This window comes from Euwallacea fornicatus, chromosome 8 (assembly GCF_040115645.1).
Source record: "Euwallacea fornicatus isolate EFF26 chromosome 8, ASM4011564v1, whole genome shotgun sequence".
Taxonomy (NCBI): domain Eukaryota; kingdom Metazoa; phylum Arthropoda; class Insecta; order Coleoptera; family Curculionidae; genus Euwallacea; species Euwallacea fornicatus.
The window spans coordinates 3,172,423-3,192,694 of NC_089548.1; the positions used below are offsets into that span (position 1 = coordinate 3,172,423).

The window sequence follows — 20,272 nt, forward strand, 5'->3', positions numbered from 1 at the left end:
TCTCCTTCGAGTTCTTTCCGCCTTGGGCCCCATTCCTTGAGATTTAATCTTCAGAGTTTCTTCAATTCTGTTAGTTCCAGCACATTCTTCCAAATACAACTTGATAGTGTTGGTCAAACAATTATCACTCTTCTGTATGTCGTCCAAGGCAGTTATCTTCATAATGACGGGCTTCAGTAGAGTGTCATTCGATTTTTTTAAATGCAGTGACATATCCAGTAAAGGGAAGATGTAGACTAGCATTTGCCTTGGGATTTCTTTACCCAATAAGGGGTTGTAATAGTAAATCAACTTGAAGGTGGTTATCGATGGTGTATTGACGGTTGTGAGAGGTTTCTACAGAAATATTGCTACCAGAGACTTTGAATGATCACAGTTTTTTTTATGAGCATTTGTCAATATCTGTACTTAAATGCGATGGTTTCGATGGATACCTCCATGGCCAATGTTAAGGGTTTTAGCAGCTGTTTCTGATCAATAGCGATTTTCGTTTTGCAAATCACTTGAATCAGACAGAAGCAGTCGCATTGATGTGATATATGTAGTTATTGATCTGAAGTTCATTTTTTGGTCTGTATTCTAATCTAAGCACAATTCAAAAGCAATCGCTACTTTTCAAGTTTGAAATATTAACATATTTATCCATAAATCACAGTTCCCATACACTCTAAGAAAAAAATTTTTATTGTGATATCTTTTTATATGGCCACACGCCAGTGGCGCGCCCTGTTCACTATTTGTCCGGTCTTCACATCTCACGTCTCGCCTAATTGAAAAGGAAACATCGAATTTTCTCTTCCTCATTCTCCATCGATTTGAATCCGAATCGAGTTTGCAGGAAACGGTATTGTCTAAGTTCATGCGCATTCCCACCCATCTCGAAATGCAAATAGAACAAACCGCAGCATGTTTTGCTTTTGGTTCAGTTGCCAGCTGTTTCGTGCGATTGCGGTTGTGCGAACAGTTAACATTCTGTTGGCAGTTGGTTTTTGTGTGTCGACGAGTGACGACCTCTGCGTCTTGACGCCACTGTGTTTTTAAACAACTGTTATCGATTGTTTACTTTTTATACTCTTGAACAAAAAATTAAAATTAAAATTGGAGTTTTATAAACTGCAAATTTAGTGAAGAGTTGCTCTAGCGGTTCTCAAGTTGATCCTTTCGGCGTTTCGCAGTTTTTTCGACCGGTTTTTGTTTAAAAGGAGAATTGACTTGTCGTTTTCAGTGTCAGGCCTACTACGTTCAAGTTTCAATTCTCCTTTACCAAAAAGAAGTGTTCAACACTAACTACTTTTTGGGTGAGTATTTCGCCTTCTTTTTAGAAAAAATCATCATATGCAAAAAGTACCAGAAACATTCTGTGTTAAGTTTCAGTGTTTTCACACACGTTTTTACTAGGTTTTGGTTATATTTATGTTGAATGGTATGCCCCATTTATTTATTCTAAAAATAACCTTTGGCTGGATTTGCCGGCGGTCAGAGGCTTTTTACTTAGAATATATCAGCAACCTTAGTTTTGAATAATTAATTGCAATTTTAATTTAGCCCCCAACTGTGTTTCCGATACGGAACGGGAATTGCGCAATCCATTTAGGGAAAAATCAATAATATCTTGGTGGGTGGTAATTTCAATGGTAAATTTGCTTAGGAATGGGACCTCTGATATAGAAGATTAACCGTTATTATAATTATTGTTTTTATTATTACTACTAAAAAAAGGCAATACTAATTTGGGGGGTGATAGTGATTCCAATTTAACTATAACCTTTTCAACTTTTTTTTTCTCTGGTAACATATTCTTAGACTCCTCCGCAGGAAAGTCTTTTTTTTTAATACTAATTTTTGAATGTTTAGATGTTATGGAGAATATTACTTTACTGAAGATATGAATATTTGTTTCAATGGATTATTTGCGTGGAAATCTTATGTAGAAAATTAATCACAATAAAAATAATTAATAATAGTAGTTGCATATATTATCATTGTGAGGGTAACTCTGAGTAGTCTTAACTAGATGTTCCAGGCTGTTGTTCTTTGAGAAGACTGACAATAGTCAAGTCTCATGACGTTACATGTATATAGCATAACTGGCAACTACTAACATTATGAAGACGATCTACACCACCTTTCATTTACACAGTCCCTGTATTTCTATTGAGACTTTTTGAGATTTGAAATGGATGGGAGTTATGTTTCATTTTAGTTAGGTTTAGTGGAGTTATTATCTAAAACACACGTTGCTTTGTGCAAGGAAGATCTCTATTATGAAAGTATATTCTTATGTGGACTTTATTAGTTGGGTGTTTACTTCATACAAATTGATCATTCCTTAATTTCCATCTGCCCTTTTGAGTGTCCATCAATAAATACATGAATTCAGAGGCAACTTTTTCTCCTTAATAAATGCTACTCTCCTCGCTTTGTTAATATTTGTTCAATCAGTGATTAAACATTTTACTACTCCGAAGGAATGCTTTAGGACGGGGATGGCAAATGTTTTGATGGACTTAAACAAGTTTTGTGAACTTAATCTGTTTCTCCAAGTTTAGTTTCAATATAGCATATAGCCATATAGCAATGGACCTACTGGATATGCATGGTTTTACATCTATCCATTCCAAGCTGATCATTTGTATACATCATATTTAACAGTTTTTGTAATTATGTTTTACTTGATTATAGAGTTTAGTAGCATCCATATACACTCAAAGTGGGTTAAACGAATAGTCATCTTTAACGAACTAAATGCTAGGAATGTAAAAAGTGTTTATTTAATTCCTCTAAAAGCGAACGTTTTTAGAGGAAGAATTTGCAGGTCTGATCGGTGATAACCAACTAATGTCTATTAAAAAGACCATCTTGAAGAGTTTACTAGGCTAGTTTTTAAGGTATTTCTTTGTTGGGATGATCTCGTCACCAGAGAATTCGCATATAATGAATCGTAGTGGATTTTGAGCGATTTTGGATTGTAGACAGCAAGAGGAACGCGCATATCAAGATGACGAAGAAGACGTTCTATTGTCAGAGAGGATTAAAAAACACAATAATGTTGATCTAGAAGAATATACCAATACGAATAATAATTTGCTAACAACCGATTTTCGACAAATTATATGGCTATATTGAAAGAGATCCTCTTATCAAAAATCAAGTACGAAATAAAATCACTGACTACTTTACAGTATAAAATAAATGGTATGTTTGTATGTAGTAATAGTAATATGATGTATAATATCGGTATTATAGAGGTACAAACAAAATAAGTATTCTTTTTGCCTTTTTTCCTTTTAACTGGTGTATAAATTTGAACTACGTATATGCAAATTATGAAAAAAATAGTTTTTAACACATAAGAATTTTTAAGGCGCACGTAATAGTATGTGTATATATTGCATGTACTTATTAATTGGAACCGCATATAACGAATGTCCGGCTATAGCGAACAAAATCTCTGAGCACGTCGTGTTATTTGTAACCGAATTCAACTTAATTTTCATATCTTTTATTCGTTTTGTAGAATTTGCAAAAATATCTATTAATGCAAATTAAGAATGTAAAGGAAGTAAAGAGAAAACAATCATCCGGCTCAGTTATCAATTATCTGAAACAATTCGTAACATTTAATCATATTTTTTAAAATCACCATTCGCAATACTACTAAAATAGTCGAGAGTTTGTTGGTCTATGAGGCAAAGAATAAATTTCCGAATATAGTTCGAATATTTTCAACAGTGTTAATAATTTTGTTTGTTCAGATTTATTTATATTTTAAATTGAACAGTAAAAAAAATTTGGTTGAAATGGTTTTTTAATGCTGAAATATTCGCGTTCCTTCCACAATCTATCGCGAAGGTCAGTTCAAGGTGAATAGACATAAACGGAAATCACATATGGCGCCTCCAAATATTATGTAACGTCAACATTCCAGACATTCCACTGCGAAGTGTTCAGCGCCTATTAAAGGGGATAAACCATTTAATAAAGCGATAGCTCTGAAGAAAGTGAGCCAATGTGTCATTGTAGGTAAGACAGAGTTTCATAACGTCCAGACGAACGCCAGATAAGGATGGAATATGTAAACCCACAGAGAGAGACAGAATGGTACTATTGGGGTCCTTGTCCCAAATGTTTATTTCATTCATCTCATTATAACCTCAAAATATTTGTTTTAATTTTAATTTAGTTAGAAAATCGTTACTATTACGTAATTTACAACGTAAGTTTAACTCAAATATTTGCTTTTTACTACATATTACGTTGGAATCAATATTCTTTAATATCACAATAAACAATGCAGGTTAATCAAAAGAAACCAAAAGAAACAAATTTAATTACTTTAAGGCAGTGGATGATCGCCCCGTTTTATGCTGTGGAAGAGGTTATAATACTAAAGAAATGGTGGTAACTAAACTTGTTATTGAATTTTCGATTAGTGTTGCGAGGAAGGTGTGAAAAGTGTTATTCTTGAAACACGCAAAAACCTTATTTAATAAGAAAACATTGCTTTAAACATGAATCTTCAGTTAAATGTTTGGTACAAGTTGAACTTTCGGTATAACTGATTGGGGAACCGTAAAAAAGGAGGTAAGAAGCCTTTTTTTAAAACGAGGTACCTCCAAGTTTGGAGAACCGTTCTCTTTCTGTTGTACCTGTTAGTAAATTATATATATAAAACGATTTTTTTGTATTAAAAAAACCATTTCTAAGAAAGGGCAAGGTGGAAATAAGGCCGAGGTACCTAAGTATCGGAAATGGTTCTCTACTGATTTAGTAAGAAAAGTAAATCACAAAATTAGTTGCACAATAGTGTGAACGGTGGAAGAGGTGACCGATTGTTACATTTTGAGTTTGGTGCTTTTAGGCGGACCCTAAAGCATCGCACTCCTATTAAGTATAGAACTTTTCAGGACGCTCTAGAACTAAACATCAATTGTGATCCTAACAGGTTTTGATATCTTATTAGTAGTAAACGAAAAAGCCTGGCGGTATTCCAAATGGAGTGTCATTTCATAATGAGTAACGTAAAACCCCCATTTTGATTGTAAATGTGTTATGACACTGTGACAACATGTGATTTCATATGTGCGTGAGGACACGTCTCTATGACATAACTTATCTAGTGCTACTGCTGGTCTGGTTAAAATTATGTAATTTCCATGCACTTAATAAATGTGTACTTGCTGGTGCTGAGAAGAAACAAATTATGACACTAAAAGCAAGAGAAAAATGACTTACTCAAAATGATGAAAATCTAATAAGTTGGCACTCGGATAAAAAATCTTAAAGAGAAGTCTAAAGGTTCATCTAAAGTCATTTTGAATATTAACTTTTTCCACCTGAAACTATGCCGAAAATATGCTTTTTTGCTTAAAACATAAGTTAATTCTCCTTGATTTTCTTATTCATCCAGTTGGTGATGTTTCTTGATCACGCAAATTTTTTCAATGAAACATTCTCTTCATTCTCAAGCAGAAAGTACTGAAGTACATTTTTGGTTACAGGGTAAGATTAATTTGCTAATATTTCTTTAATTTTCAACGTTAAAACAGCTCATTTTTCTACGCTTTTAATCCATGTATTATTTTAAAATTTATTATTAGCTCAAAGTATTTTAAATAGATATTAATATTAAAGTCAATATCAAAATTGTCCTCGTGTCCAAGTATTCTGCTTTGAAGTTCCTATTCCCATAATCCAGTTCACGTTAGTTTGCGATGCATTTAGGGTGCACCTTTCACTCCTGTTAATCTGGAATAAGCAGTTCAATAAAGTTTTTATTCGAGTGTTTTGGAAGATTCCTTTGTTAACACTTTTTATTAGTAGTCGTAAATTTAAAATTTATGTAATGGCTTCAGCAATGGCACGTGATTTAGTTTTAAGGTCATTGAAATGTGTACCCGGCCTAGACGTCATTGAATATGGTGTAATCTTAAATTTCAACTAATACTTATTATATATTGATATTGTGTAAGGCAGCGGTTTGATTAAAAAGTTTCCGTTGTTTTTGATAATATTTTATTAATCTAAGGACCCGATTATCTAGTAAAAATATAGTCATAAAATGACGTCAATAGAGCAAAACTGTTTTATGGGCACCTGCAGTTAACACATATTTTTCAGGATATTTGTTTCTCAAGCCCAACTAGAAGGATCTCTGAAACATTAAAAATATCACAGCAGTTAAACTGAGGCAAAGTTCTGCAACTTGGAGTTGAAGAATATGCCGTTTCAAAGATTCGAAAATTCCAATTATTGTCACTTTCAAGACATTCTTTGCCAAAAAAGTATTATTGCTATGTTTATCAAACTGCAAAATTGAACCACAACATTTGATATATAATCGTGATCAGAAAAAAAGCTGGATTCAAAAACATGATAATTCAAGGTGGTTCCCATAAAATTAGGTTAATGACGGTTAATGGTTGTATGCATAATGATTTTATACATGCATATCGTCACGTTGTGGAATTAAAAAAATAGCGATGGTGAAGATTCAATCGTTTATAATAATAAGCTGAGGAAAAATATTATAAAGCCATTTTTAGAAAGTTTAACTTTGTTTCTAATATTTACAAGTCATCAGTATTTTTACGCAACTTTGACCCAATTTAACAGATCTCGTAGTTTTTATGGTTGCCGAGATCCCAATGGTTGAGCTCCAGAAACGAATATCCTGTATATGTTATTAAGCGTTTTTTGTGGCGTTCATTCTACTCCTTAAAGTAAGTTGTTTCAATTATGTCTGTCAATTTGTTTTTTTGAGAAATATTTAAAACTAATTTCTATCGGGACCCCATTTTTATTTAACAATTTCGTTTATCAGTTATTAGATGGCAACTCCGTGGCAGGCCCCAGGTGCGCAGGGCCTGTATGACCCCTCATTTGAAAAGGAAGCCTGTGGAGTTGGATTTATTGTTGCTATAGATGGGCGGCGTGATAAAAAGATCGTTCGAGATGCGCAGCGTCTCGCAGTGTCTATGAACCATCGTGGCGCCTGCGCCTGTGACAACGACACCGGCGACGGGGCTGGCGTACTTACTGCCATTCCTCACGATTTTTATACAGCAAAACTTAAGTAAGTACGTTTTTTATGTAGAGGTTATACATGCGCATTCAAAATAGTAGCGTAAGATTATTTTCCGCAGATTAAAAGACTTGTGGGTAGGTGGTAGTAATATCTACGTAATGTGTTTAGTTAGAATAAATAAAATTTGAATTAGTTAAGATAGGTTCGTGAGATAAATCCCCACGTTGTAGGTAGCCATTATAGTACATTTTTTGGCAAGCTACAAAGGTACAACGTTTGTTAATTTGAATGAGCTCTGATATTATAAATGGGTGATTATGATTGTGTCATCATTCATTTGAACAAACGAGTATCTCATAAAATCGGAATATATACCATAGGAAAACCCATGTAAAATTCAATTCTATCTAATAGTATCTTGCATGGTCGTTTAAGGGCAAAATTGTATTCGAATTTTTTGGAAGACTTTGTATGAGGGACTTGAAAATATGAAAAATGTTCTTCGGACCATTTGTGACATATGTATTTGGAAAAACATTTTCTAAAATCTGTAAATTTATAACGTTTCCCATACATTTTCCTCAATTGAACCGCCAGCAACTGTCATCTTACTATCTACTGCGACATTATGTAAAGGAGTTTTGTCAAAACGATTCTATTTTTATTAAAGTCTCTTAAAAAAGGTCCTACACAGTAGCAGAAAAAGTTAACATGATTAAATGGTAGTAAGTTGAAAACAGTTGGAATTATATGAACATTTAGTAATTTAGAAATAGAATTACGAATGTTTATTTATTGTTTACTAACATTGTTAAATAATACATTTTTTTGTTGTTGGTGGTTTAATTGTGGAAAATATCAGGGTAGCATGATAAATTTGCAGATTTAAAAAAAAAAAACGTTTTCCAAATCTTTCGTAAATGGTGCGAACAACATTTTTCGTATTTTACATGCGAAGCCCTCATATTAAAAAAGTCTAACATAATTTTGTCCTTAGACGAACAAGGAAGATAATGTTAGATAGTATTGAAATTTACATGGTTTTTTCAATGATGGCTGTGGCTACGTAACACCCTGTATATGAACGTGTATATGTATATGTATAAGCAAACGTGAATCGATAGAGTAAATATGGAATGGAATTTTTGTGTTAGTATTTTTGATTATAACAACTTTATGAAATCGTACATTCGTTATTCATTCTTTAGACTAAGTGTGTTGTTATTTGTGAAGCACTTGCTACCAATAGTTAAAACGCAATATTTCCTGCATAGGTATTTCATATGTCAGAAATATATATTAATAGAAACATATAAAGCATGTTTTCTTAACCACAACTCAGTCAATTCTTTAAAATTCAGCATGTTATTAATACTAAAATATTATATAACTTATTATTTGCGATCATTAGTCTACTATAAATCGTGATCTTCAACCGGAACCCAGTATACTAGGAATCTCGTTTATTTATAACATCCGTAATTCGAAGCATCAATAAAATTGTCAAATTAAGTAAAAACTGTCTTAAATTGATAATACTCACAGTAAGCATTTGTTTTAATTTATTTTCCAATCTTTATAAATTTTTATTTAAGTAGACATTTTCAATAATAAATTCCGTACAAACACGGTGTTTTTCCTATAAATCGCCTGTTAATCGTGGTTCAATAAAGCGAACAGCGATAACATTACCATTTATATTAATGTCTAATCGTTAAATAATGCGTCGTAAAATCGACTATTTGCGATTATTTCGTTTATAGTAGCAGTAGTAACTTATCCTGCATCCCATGCGGACAATAAGACAGGAAAACGTTATTTGGCTAATGTGTCCAAGACAAGATTGACTGCCTCAAAGGGACAGTTTTTGGTACAGCTTATTTATCGATATGGTTACTAACGATTTTTAAGTGCATTTTTATGTATGTGTAAGGTTACGAATGTATTCAAACCCCTTGCAACGTTTTCCTCGAAATCTAGAAAAAGTAATGGTAATTGTTTTTTATGCATGCAAGCAAAAATAAAGTCACAGAAATAGTTTTCAATGACTGTTTCCTGTTTTGTTTATAGGTGCATTATTGGCGCGAATTACTGCCACGTGCATTGAATTAACAGAATACTTTAGAATTGATAATTGTGATTATGTAGTTCCGTCAAGCCGTTAGCGAATTGGTTGAGCACCGAAAACAATTTTTAAAGTCTTCAAATCATGCGCGTCAAAGGTTTTTTTTGGTGCAGGCACGCCGCAGCAATAAAAAATCACTTGGATCAAGCACTGATTGTTCACTAATAAAAACCACATATGTTCGTATTGGAGGACGTTCAAATAGACAATTACTTAGAATTAGTTAAATAGAAATTTGAAGCTGTAGCAGAAAGTATATATATTATACCACGTGCCATTCATTGCATAATAGCATGTTATGGAATAATAATAATCTTCAATGTTAAACATATACGTTTACCACTATTTAAGTTCAGCCAAATATGTGTTTTAATACTAACAATAAAGTAATTTAAGACGGAGTAGTCCCAACTGTTTCAAACTAATTCGTGAATAATAATAATATTATGCACCGAGGCTATGAAGTTTGTTCAAATTCAATAAAAAAGCGAAAAATCGATTCTTTTCGATTCCGAACTATACTGTTTCCTTCTTTCTATATTTAGAGACGAACAAAATGTTCAGTTACCTGCATATGGTCGCTACGCTACTGGAATTTTCTTCCTGGATAAGCTTCATCACCAAGAATCAGAGAATAAATTTGGCGCATTGGCCGAGGTAAGTAGTGTGTTACTTTTTTTAAAATATGTAAAATATTTGGTATATTAATCATTTAATAAAAACATATTTGAGCAATAATCTGGATTATTCCTATAAAATTAAGTTTAGACCAACGCACTCAGTTTTGGTTGATGCTTAGCTAAAGTCGATATAAAATAGAAATAGAAAAAAAATGAATCTTTTTTTGTGTGAACCGTGTCTTAAAAATTAAATTGAATGAAAATTTATATACGGTGTAGGAATTGGATTTTTCCGTGCTGGCATGGCGTACCATACCAACCAACAATTCCGCCATAGGGGCGGTCGCTAAGAGCTCTGAACCATTCATGAGACAGGTGAGAACTGGTTCCATAGTTTCACCTTTTTGCCATTTTGCACAGCAAGACAGCTAAATACATAAATAATGTTTGCAGGTGTTTGTAGTTCCTAAACCGTCTTTAGACTGTGCACCAGAGGAGCAGTTAGACAGCATCATTTTCGTGCTGAGAAAGAGGGCCAGTCATGAAATTCAGGCTCCGGGAAAACGATTTTATATTTGTTCTTTGAGCAGGAGGACTGTTGTTTACAAAGGTGGATAGATCAGAATTATATACATACGTAGTACAAATTTTGATTGTAAAGGTGGTTTGTTAATATTATGATATTTGACCTTTAAATTTAGGTCAGTTGACTTCTGACCAATTGTGGACATACTTTCCGGACTTGACTGATCCTTTGTACGATACTTACTTGGCGTTGGTTCACACGAGATTCAGTACCAACACGTTCCCCAGTTGGGAAAGGGCTCATCCGTTGCGGTATGTTTATTATCAACTAATTATATTTTTATCATTGTTGAATCTGTTGTACATTCAGCATGATAGCTCACAATGGAGAAATCAACACTCTTCGAGGGAACGTCAATTGGATGAAAGCCAGAGAAGGTGTAATGAAGAATAAACAATTTGGAGAGAGTTTGAAGCAATTGTATCCGGTGGTTGAGCCAAATTTATCCGACAGTGGGTCAGCTGATTGCGTGTTGGAGTTTTTGGTTTACGCTGGACAGAGAAAATTGCCAGAAGTATGCAATATTTAGTTTAGAAAAGTACTTTTTCGTTATAAGAATTTTAAGGCCGTAATGACCATGGTTCCTGAAGCATGGCAAAATGATCCGACAATGCCGGAAGAGAAGCGCCACTATTACCAATGGGCCGCATGTTCAATGGAGCCTTGGGATGGACCAGCTCTGATTTCTTTCACTGATGGACGTTTCATTGGTGCAGTTTTAGATCGGAATGGTCTTAGACCGTCCCGATTTTACATTACCAAAGATAATATGATGGTTATGGCCAGTGAGGCACGTTTTAGCACTCTTTTAAAAGATCTCCAGTTTTATTTTGAATTATTATAGGTGGGGGTTTACGATGTGGACCCGGCGAATGTAATTTTTAAAAGTCGCTTGAAACCTGGTAGAATGTTGTTAGTCGATACAGTACAGAAATCCGTCATCCAGGATGTTGAATTGAAGCGAAATATGTCTTTGTCTCGCCCACATAAAGAGTGGTTGCTGGAACAGGTGAGTTCCATCATTCTCTGCTTATTATTAGCGATGGTTTAATGTATAAACTGCATTAGTAGTTTTGATAGTTACTGAATGTATTGCATATTACTGATAACAACATTATGTTTTCTTCCTTTTCTTTTTATGTGATCTTCGGGAATATTCTAGATGGTGAGTGTACGGATGAACTTGTGTTTTTACTCATTTGCCGTAAAAAAATGAATATATGTTATTCTAACTTATTAAATATTTGCCTTCGCCGTGGATAGCAGATGTTATCCTTTTGTGTAAATTACGAGTAATGACAGCGATTGTATTTGACACATGAGTGAAATAATACCTATTAAAATTCTTTTTAAAATTTCACATTTCCTACATTTAGAAACTAATTCATGTACCAAGTTTGGACACTGTTACTTATCAGTAATTGTAAATGGTAAAATATAAACTTTTCATGGCGCACACAAACTTTTGATAATAATAAGTTGCAATAACATAGACGCCTGCTTGTTGCCACATTTTGCAATGTGTTTCCAAGTTAACATGATTTTTTATTTATTAACATTTTTTTAACTACACTTCTCTGTTGTTTAGGTCATTTGAAACCATATTAAAGTCACGTGATTTGTTCTTTATATGACATGTGGCACATTCGATATATAATAATATCAGGTCTGTATTTCACAAAGTTGATACTGATAACTTTGATAAGAGTCGCATTGAGCTAACTGATGTATTAATTCGCAAGCAATAAAATACTGATGGAATTGTGAAACTTTATGATTTAAAGGATTTTTAAACTATTCATGTCATAAATAGTGTACGAAATGGAGAAGTTTGGATAATTTGTAAATTTTTGCATTTCCTAAATATTTCTAAAACTACTAAATATTTTTTCTACAAATTTCCTAAATACGGACTACAAAAGCTAAGTTGTTTAAATGTAGTTTAAAACCCCTGCTTAAGTCCTTTGGTTTATTTTAATGCACACAATTATGGATCAAAACTCCACTTCAAAATTGCGTTATCCATTGACAGAGACTGATATTTATTAATCTTATATTTTGTATTTAATTTCATTAGATTTCAATGGAAGAACTGCGAAAGGCGCATTTAGATGCTGGACATCAAGCCAAAGCAAAGTATGAGCCAAGCGGACTCGGCGACAAACGTTTACCTTTACATGGATACTCCACTGAGACGGTTCAAATGCTTTTGCTTCCTATGATTAATAGCAAGTAAGTACCATTTTTTTTACGATGATTTGTTTTTGTAAACAAAATATGTCGAATAATAATAATTTGTAGGATGCCTTTTACTGTAATATTAAAATTCTACAAACCACGTTACAATGAGGTTATTCAGTAATGAAAATATATTTCATTGAAGAAGTCATTATTAAAACATTGTGGTTGCTGTAATAATAAATGTAACAAATCCCCATATTCTCTTTATTCTAAAGCAGAATTTAAAGTCTAAAATTGGCTGAAATTGACAGTTTTATATGGGAAATGGTTCATTTAAGCTTGTTTAGACTTTGGCCTATAGAGAAGGTGTGAGGGTAAGAGGCCTCATCGTTAAAAAAAATTATCACTACAAGTTGAAGAGTAAATCGAGGTGAATATTTGGCCTATTATGGCATATGCTTGTTGCTGACTGACCTCACTCTTTGGCAACCATAATAGACACTATCCTCAACCATCAATCCCGGACCTACCTCTCCATTAATCCTCGATTTTTAGAAATGTTGCCCGTTCGAATCGGGCATGTTTGTTTGTGACTCAAAACCTTTTTACAGACTTGCATTACGCAAAATACCTAAAAACTTTAACCACGCATACGCATAGCCCTCCAACTAGACGCATAGGAAGTTTCGGTGGTAGGTAGTACCGAAAAGTACCGTCCAATGCACTAACACGTTGTAATCAAAATAATCATTTTCAGGAAAGAAGCGTTGGGTAGTATGGGTAACGATGTTCCTTTAGCTTGTCTCTCTAACTTCGCCCCTCTTATGTACGAATATTTCAAGCAACTATTTGCCCAAGTTACCAATCCGCCTATTGATCCATTCCGGGAGAAAGTGGTAATTTCCTTGCATTGCCCCATTGGGCCCGAGTCGAATATTCTGGAGCCTAGTTCCAAACAGGTATGGTTGCCTTTTAGACTCCATGAACTGGTTCATTAAGTATCAGTGACTTTTAGGTCCATAGATTGTGGCTGAAAAACCCTGTAATATCAATTTCCGATCTTGAAGTGTTCAAGAAAATCTCTCATCGCGGATGGTCATCTCATGTTATCGACATTACGTTCTCTGTTGAAACAGGGGTGGAAGGGTTTCTTAAAAAAATACAAGAGATTTGTGAGGAGGCCAATGAAGCAGCTAAGACAAATCAAGTCATTATTTTGTCTGATAGGCTAGTTTCCAAGGAAAGGGTGCCAATTAGTTCGTTACTTGCGTTGGGTGAGTGAGCCCCAAAATCATTAATTTCCCTTAAGAACTATGTTTTTAATATTAGGTGCTACCCATCATCATTTAATCGAGACGAGAAGACGAATGAAAGTAGCTCTCATAATCGAGAGCGCGGAAGCCCGAGAAGTGCACCATATTTGCGTTCTATTAGGTTACGGAGCGGACGCAGTGTGCCCATATTTAGCCCTAGAACTGGCCTACAGTTTGCGGGATCAAGGAGTTCTGGATACCACTCTTTCAGATGAATCAATTTACCAAAATTATGCACAGGCAATGCAAACAGGCATTAGTAAAGTCATGGCGAAGATGGGCATTTCTACTCTACAATCCTATAAAGGGGCGCAAATATTTGAAGCTGTAGGATTGGCAGAGGACGTGATAAATAGAAGTTTCAAGGGGACTCCGTCTAGAATAGGCGGTGTTAGTTTGGAGTTGTTAGCTGCTGAGGCTTTTGAGAGGCACAGGAATGCATACCAGTTAGGTAGCGATTCTCTGATTCTTCGCGATGCCGGAAAATATCACTGGCGTGCAGGGGGAGAGAAGCACATCAACGAGCCAGCTAGTATTGCTTCATTGCAAGAGTCTACAGTGAAAAAGAATAGGACTGCCTATAATCGATTTGTGGAGTCTACTATGCAGTCGGTAAGTTTCTCGAAGTTTTTAACGCGTCATTTGTGTTTTTCATTTTCAATTTCCTTCATATATTAGGTTAGGGACTGCGTACTACGTGGTCGATTCGCTTTAAGGACGTTGGATCAACCACTACCTTTGGACGAAATAGAACCTGCTACAGAAATTGTGAAAAGGTTCGCAACTGGAGCTATGAGTTTTGGTTCTATAAGCTTAGAAGCGCACGAAACACTAGCAATAGCGATGAACAAGGTACATTTGTTTTGAAAAATTATTTCTTTTTTTCATCGCACCTCATCGCTGGACTGGAGTTTCGCCTCCAAAAACGGACATGAACAACAGTCATGTGACATTTCCGCTACATCTAAAGTTCATGTAGTAATAAAATTTTATTCTTTAACTATTTAAAAGACCAGAGCATGAATGTGTTTGGTTAACATCAAACTAGTTTCTATAGAAACTAACAATCTCATCAATACCTACACTTTCAATGTTTCTGTAGGAATTGGCTTATTGTTAAAGTTGACAGAACATTTATTATTTGGCCCTAAATAAAGTTTCACACAATCGAAGTTGTTTTTCTGTGTCTTTCTACTGCAAGTAAGATGTCGACTTGATTATTTTATAAGGTTAAGTGATGCACTTATAAGTTATATGTTTACGTTCATTCTTGCTTCTTGTAGTTGATTCGACATAAGAAGGGACGACTTTTATTGTACTACCTTAGATGCATAGTAACCTATTGTCAGCCAATTTTGGTTACAACTTTATTAAAACATATATCATTTTCTCATTTTTGTGTGTAGGTTGGCGGGAAAAGCAATACAGGCGAAGGCGGCGAAGATGAAGAAAGATATCTGGACCCCACAAAGAGATCATCAATAAAACAAGTCGCTTCAGGCAGATTCGGCGTTACATCTGCATATCTGGCACACGCCGACGATCTTCAGATTAAAATGGCACAAGGAGCCAAGCCTGGAGAAGGCGGAGAGCTGCCGGGTTACAAAGTTTCACCAGAAATAGCTAAAACTCGCCATTCGGTAGTTGGAGTCGGTTTAATATCTCCTCCTCCCCATCACGACATTTATTCCATCGAAGATTTGGCCGAATTGATTTACGACTTAAAATGTGCGAATCCTCGGGCTCGCATATCTGTCAAATTGGTATCTGAAGTTGGAGTTGGCGTTGTAGCCAGTGGGGTCGCAAAAGGAAAAGCTGAGCATATTGTCGTGTCTGGTCATGACGGCGGAACTGGAGCCAGTTCTTGGACAGGTATTAAAAATGCCGGTCTGCCATGGGAGCTGGGAATAGCAGAAACCCACCAAGTTCTCGTTTTAAATAATTTGAGATCCCGAATCGTCCTTCAAGCCGACGGTCAAATCAGAACTGGATTCGACGTTGTGGTTGCCGCTTTACTTGGAGCCGATGAAATCGGGCTCAGCACTGCTCCGTTGATTGTGATGGGATGCACAATGATGAGAAAATGTCACTTAAACACGTGTCCAGTTGGAATAGCCACTCAAGACCCGCTTCTCAGGAAAAAATTTACGGGTCAGCCTGAGCACGTAATCAATTATTTATTTATGTTGGCAGAGGAAATTAGAGAGTTTATGGCACAACTAGGCGTTAGAACTTATCAGGAATTAGTAGGTAGAACAGATTTGCTCAAAGTCAACGAAACCGACTCCGACAAGGCAAAAATGCTGAACTTGAACTTGATTCTTCAAAATGCCTTACACATGAGGCCTGGAGTCAATATTAAAGGAGGTTCTGAGAGTCAAGACTTTCAATTGGAACAAAGATTAGATAATCAGCTAATCGACTTCGCCAGGCCGGTCATTGAGGGCACCCAAGACTGCGTGGACATCGAGATGAAGATCAAAAACGAAGATAGATGTTTCAGTTCTACTTTGAGCTATCACATTTCCGTTAAGTATCACGAGGCGGGATTGCCTGATGGGAAGTCGATTAGTATTAGACTAACAGGTTCTGCGGGACAGAGTTTCGGTGCTTTTCTGGCCAAGGGAGTGAATATTACTTTGGAAGGAGATGCCAACGATTATGTAGGAAAAGGTCTTTCTGGTGGCAACATTGTCATTTATCCTCCTAAGTGTTCGCCATTCGAATCTCATTTGAACGTTATTGTGGGGAATGTGTGTTTATATGGAGCTACCTCGGGGCGAGCCTACTTCAGGGGTATCGCATCAGAAAGATTTGCCGTTAGGAATTCTGGAGCAGTTGCCGTTGTAGAAGGTGAGTTGTTATACTTTTTATACTGACACAAGTTATAAAATAGCGTATATTTTTGTATGTGAGAAGAATCTTCCCTTGAAGATGGGGGTCTCATTCTCAGGCAGAATAGGACCCCAAAGTTTTTCCGTTTGATTGTTATTCAAGCGAATGAAATGATGGTTTTAACAGTTACAACTCTGTAGATTATACACAATGTAATTAAAGTAAGATCACAGGTCGAAAAGTTCAGGTTATACAGTTTATATAATTTTATTTTGATTAATTAACTTTTATTAATTTCAGGTGTTGGTGATCATGGGTGTGAATACATGACCGGCGGAATCATTTTAATTCTTGGCCTAACCGGACGCAACTTTGCTGCCGGCATGTCAGGCGGACTCGCCTATGTCTGGGACGTGGATGGCAAATTTTCTACCAAATGCAATATGGAAATGGTCGAACTATGCAAACTCGAAGATCGCGATGACGTCGTGCTGGTTAAAAGACTGCTGAAAGAATTCGTAGATCTAACCGGCAGCGTAATCGCGCAACAACTTATGAATGAATTCGATTCGCGAATGAAGGAATTTGTCAAAGTGTTCCCATACGAGTACCAAAGAGTGCTAAAACAAAGAGCTAGCGCAGATCAACCTGATATTCAGATTATAAAACAAAACAACGAGCCTAAAATTCAAGACATCGAAGATGCTGTAGGGGATGCACATGAGACCAAGAAGGCAGAACGAGCTTTGGATAAAGTCAGAGGGTTTATGAAGTACCCTAGGGAGACGGGAATGTATAGGCCAGCAGAAAAACGGATGAGGGATTGGGACGAGATTTATAACTTTCAACATGTTAGGAAAGGCTTAAAAGTACGTAAAATACGTGAAACTTTAAATATTCCTCTTCCCACTAAGGAATGACCGTTTTTCTATTTTTTGTTAAAAATTTCAGGTTCAGGCTGCTCGATGCATGGATTGCGGAGTGCCATTTTGTCAATCCAACTCTCACGGTTGCCCCTTGGGAAATATCATCCCCAAGTGGAACCTACTAGTGTTCCAAAATCAGTGGCGGCAAGCGTTGAATCAACTCCTTCAAACCAATAACTTCCCGGAATTCACCGGAAGAGTCTGTCCGGCGCCGTGTGAAGGTGCATGCGTATTGGGTATTTCTGAGCCTAGTGTCACCATCAAGAATATCGAGTGCGCGATCATTGATCACGCATTTGAGAACGGTTGGATTGTTCCAAAAGTTCCATCCGTGAGGTCTGGGAAAAGGGTAGTTGTCGTTGGATCAGGACCGGCGGGATTAGCTTGTGCTAATCAGTTGAATAAAGCTGGCCATAGTGTTACTGTGTTTGAGAGAAATGATAGGTAGGTTATTATTAATCGAGCGTGTTAAGTCATTATTTCGACCATAAAGAAGTGACTGCAAATTTTTTCATAAACTACCTTTTATTACATTTCTTTTTATAATAAAGTATTTTCAAATTCTTTTTTTGGTGATACTCTCGAAATTATATAGATGTTTATTGCATTCAAATATATATTTTTTAATTTTTTGAGGTATCGACTTTCAATTATAATCTACAAATTTTCATTATGATTCTCGAAGTTATAATAGTTTATGATTGCATTCTTTCTAGAATTGGGGGTTTACTTCTGTACGGCATTCCTACAATGAAGCTTAGTAAGCAGGTTGTGCAGAGAAGGGTTGATCTTTTAGCTGCAGAAGGCATTGTCTTTAAGACGAATGTCAATGTGGGGAAAGATATTTCTGCTAAGGAGCTTACAGAAGAATATGATGCAGTGGTGCTTTGCACTGGAGCTACTTGGCCTAGGGATTTACCGTTACCAGGTAAAAATTTTGAGTTTTATTATTAATCATTTTGACAATTTTTAGTATGGTTTGCCGTAATTTGTTGCTAATTGTGGCAACAGTTCAATATTTCAAAAATCTTAAGTTATTAAACTACATTTTATGTGAAAATGAAAGACTTATAAAAAATTACCCCATATATTATCATATGTTGAGATGCCGAGGAATTCTAGATGCATTTGGAGTTCGTACTTTTTAAGGTGACCAAGACCTAATGGTTGAACTCCAGAACCTCACACCCTGTTTTGTGTTAGCCTCGACTTTAAGGTTGAAATATTTTCATAACACTAAGATACTCGTTGCTACCGTTCATGGGACCCATCAATCTGCATTTAATTCAATTGTCTATTATAATGTACTATTCCTCTTACAGGTCGACAACTAAACGGCATTCATTTTGCTATGGAATTCCTTGAGACTTGGCAGAAAAAGCAACTAGGTGTAAATCGCGACGGCCCTCACGCTAAAGACAAACATGTCATCGTCATCGGAGGAGGTGATACCGGCTGCGACTGCATTGCTACTTCCCTGCGGCAAGGCGCCGCCTCCATAACCACCTTCGAAATTTTACCCCAGCCAAGTGCAAAGAGGTCCGGAGATAATCCTTGGCCACAATGGCCGCGGATCTTCAGAGTGGATTACGGCCACGAAGAGGTTAAAGTGAAATTTGGGTCCGATCCGCGCGTGTTCAGCATCATGACGCAAGAGTTCTTGGATGACGGAAATGGCCATATTAGTGGTAAGAAAATGGAAACATTTTTAAACGAATTAAAAAAAAGGAAAGCTACTTTTAAATTATTTTTTTGGGTGTTTCTATTCTTTGTTTTTTTTTTCATTTTGTTATTCTCGAATTTTAGGAGTAAAGACTGTAAACGTAGAATGGACAAAAGACGACAATGGCCGCTGGCAAATGAACTCCGTTCCAGGCACCGAAAAAGTATTCAAAGCAGACCTCGTCTTACTCGCCATGGGTTTTTTGGGTCCCGAAAAAGCTATAGGTAACCAATTAGATTTGGAATTGGATCCTAGGTCTAATTTCACCACCAAAGACTATAAAACTACCGACAATAAAGTTTTTGCGGCTGGTGATTGCCGACGAGGTAAGTTGCATGTTATTCAACGAGAAGGAATAACACGAGAAATAATACCTTTGTTTTAGGTCAATCATTGGTAGTTTGGGCGATTTCCGAAGGGCGTCAAGCTGCACGAGCAGTTGATGAGTTTCTCAGTGAAGGTAAAACAATTTTACCAGGACCTGGAGGAATAATCCAGCCAACAATTCATCACGTAGCTTGTTCTATCTAGAAGATGTATTGTTTTGTTGTTTTTAAATAGTATATTATTGTTGCTGTTTTTCCTTAGATGTCTAGCAATAAACAGTTTATAGTGATGTTTTAAAGAATGTTCACCGATATTGAGAATTTCTCGAGTTGGTAAAAATATAGTTACCAGTCTCGTGGATATATGGATAAATGCCATTGTTTTATTTTAGAGAGATGATGGCAAAATGCATGCTTGAGGGCGGCTTCGGTGATTGTCAGTGTGCTTTATTACTGTTCAAAAGCCAATTATTCAACATATTTGACTGTTATGTGGTTAAAAAGTACTTAACAAAGATGATATATTTGTGACGTTTTGAAGTGACAATAAATAGATAATAAAAGTTTATGTCTACATCAGTAATACCAGAGTTTGATTTCGTGAACAGAC

The 20,272-nt window shown here is 35.8% G+C and overlaps 1 protein-coding gene across 2 annotated transcripts; it reads left to right on the forward strand.

The window, feature by feature from the left end:
• Window positions 1–910: 910 nt before the first annotated feature.
• Window positions 911–20,245, forward strand: LOC136340759 (uncharacterized). 2 transcript variants are annotated; one of them, XM_066285074.1, is made up of 21 exons: window positions 915–1,298; window positions 6,824–7,075; window positions 9,698–9,809; window positions 10,052–10,147; window positions 10,226–10,382; window positions 10,474–10,609; window positions 10,668–10,872; window positions 10,924–11,148; window positions 11,203–11,367; window positions 12,436–12,590; window positions 13,297–13,498; window positions 13,555–13,813; window positions 13,869–14,464; window positions 14,531–14,704; window positions 15,259–16,705; window positions 16,988–17,556; window positions 17,639–18,057; window positions 18,330–18,541; window positions 18,936–19,301; window positions 19,420–19,662; window positions 19,722–20,245. In XM_066285074.1, exons 2-21 carry the CDS (start codon window positions 6,831–6,833, stop codon window positions 19,865–19,867), a joined length of 6,129 nt encoding a protein of 2,042 aa, XP_066141171.1. In that variant the 5' UTR covers window positions 915–1,298; window positions 6,824–6,830; the 3' UTR covers window positions 19,868–20,245. The 2 variants fall into 2 exon arrangements, with proteins under 2 accessions (XP_066141172.1, XP_066141171.1); XM_066285075.1 differs by lacking the exons at window positions 17,639–18,057; window positions 18,330–18,541; window positions 18,936–19,301; window positions 19,420–19,662; window positions 19,722–20,245 and adding an exon at window positions 16,772–16,934 and having other exon boundaries at window positions 911–1,298; window positions 16,988–17,123.
• The last annotated feature ends 27 nt before the right edge of the window (window positions 20,246–20,272 follow it).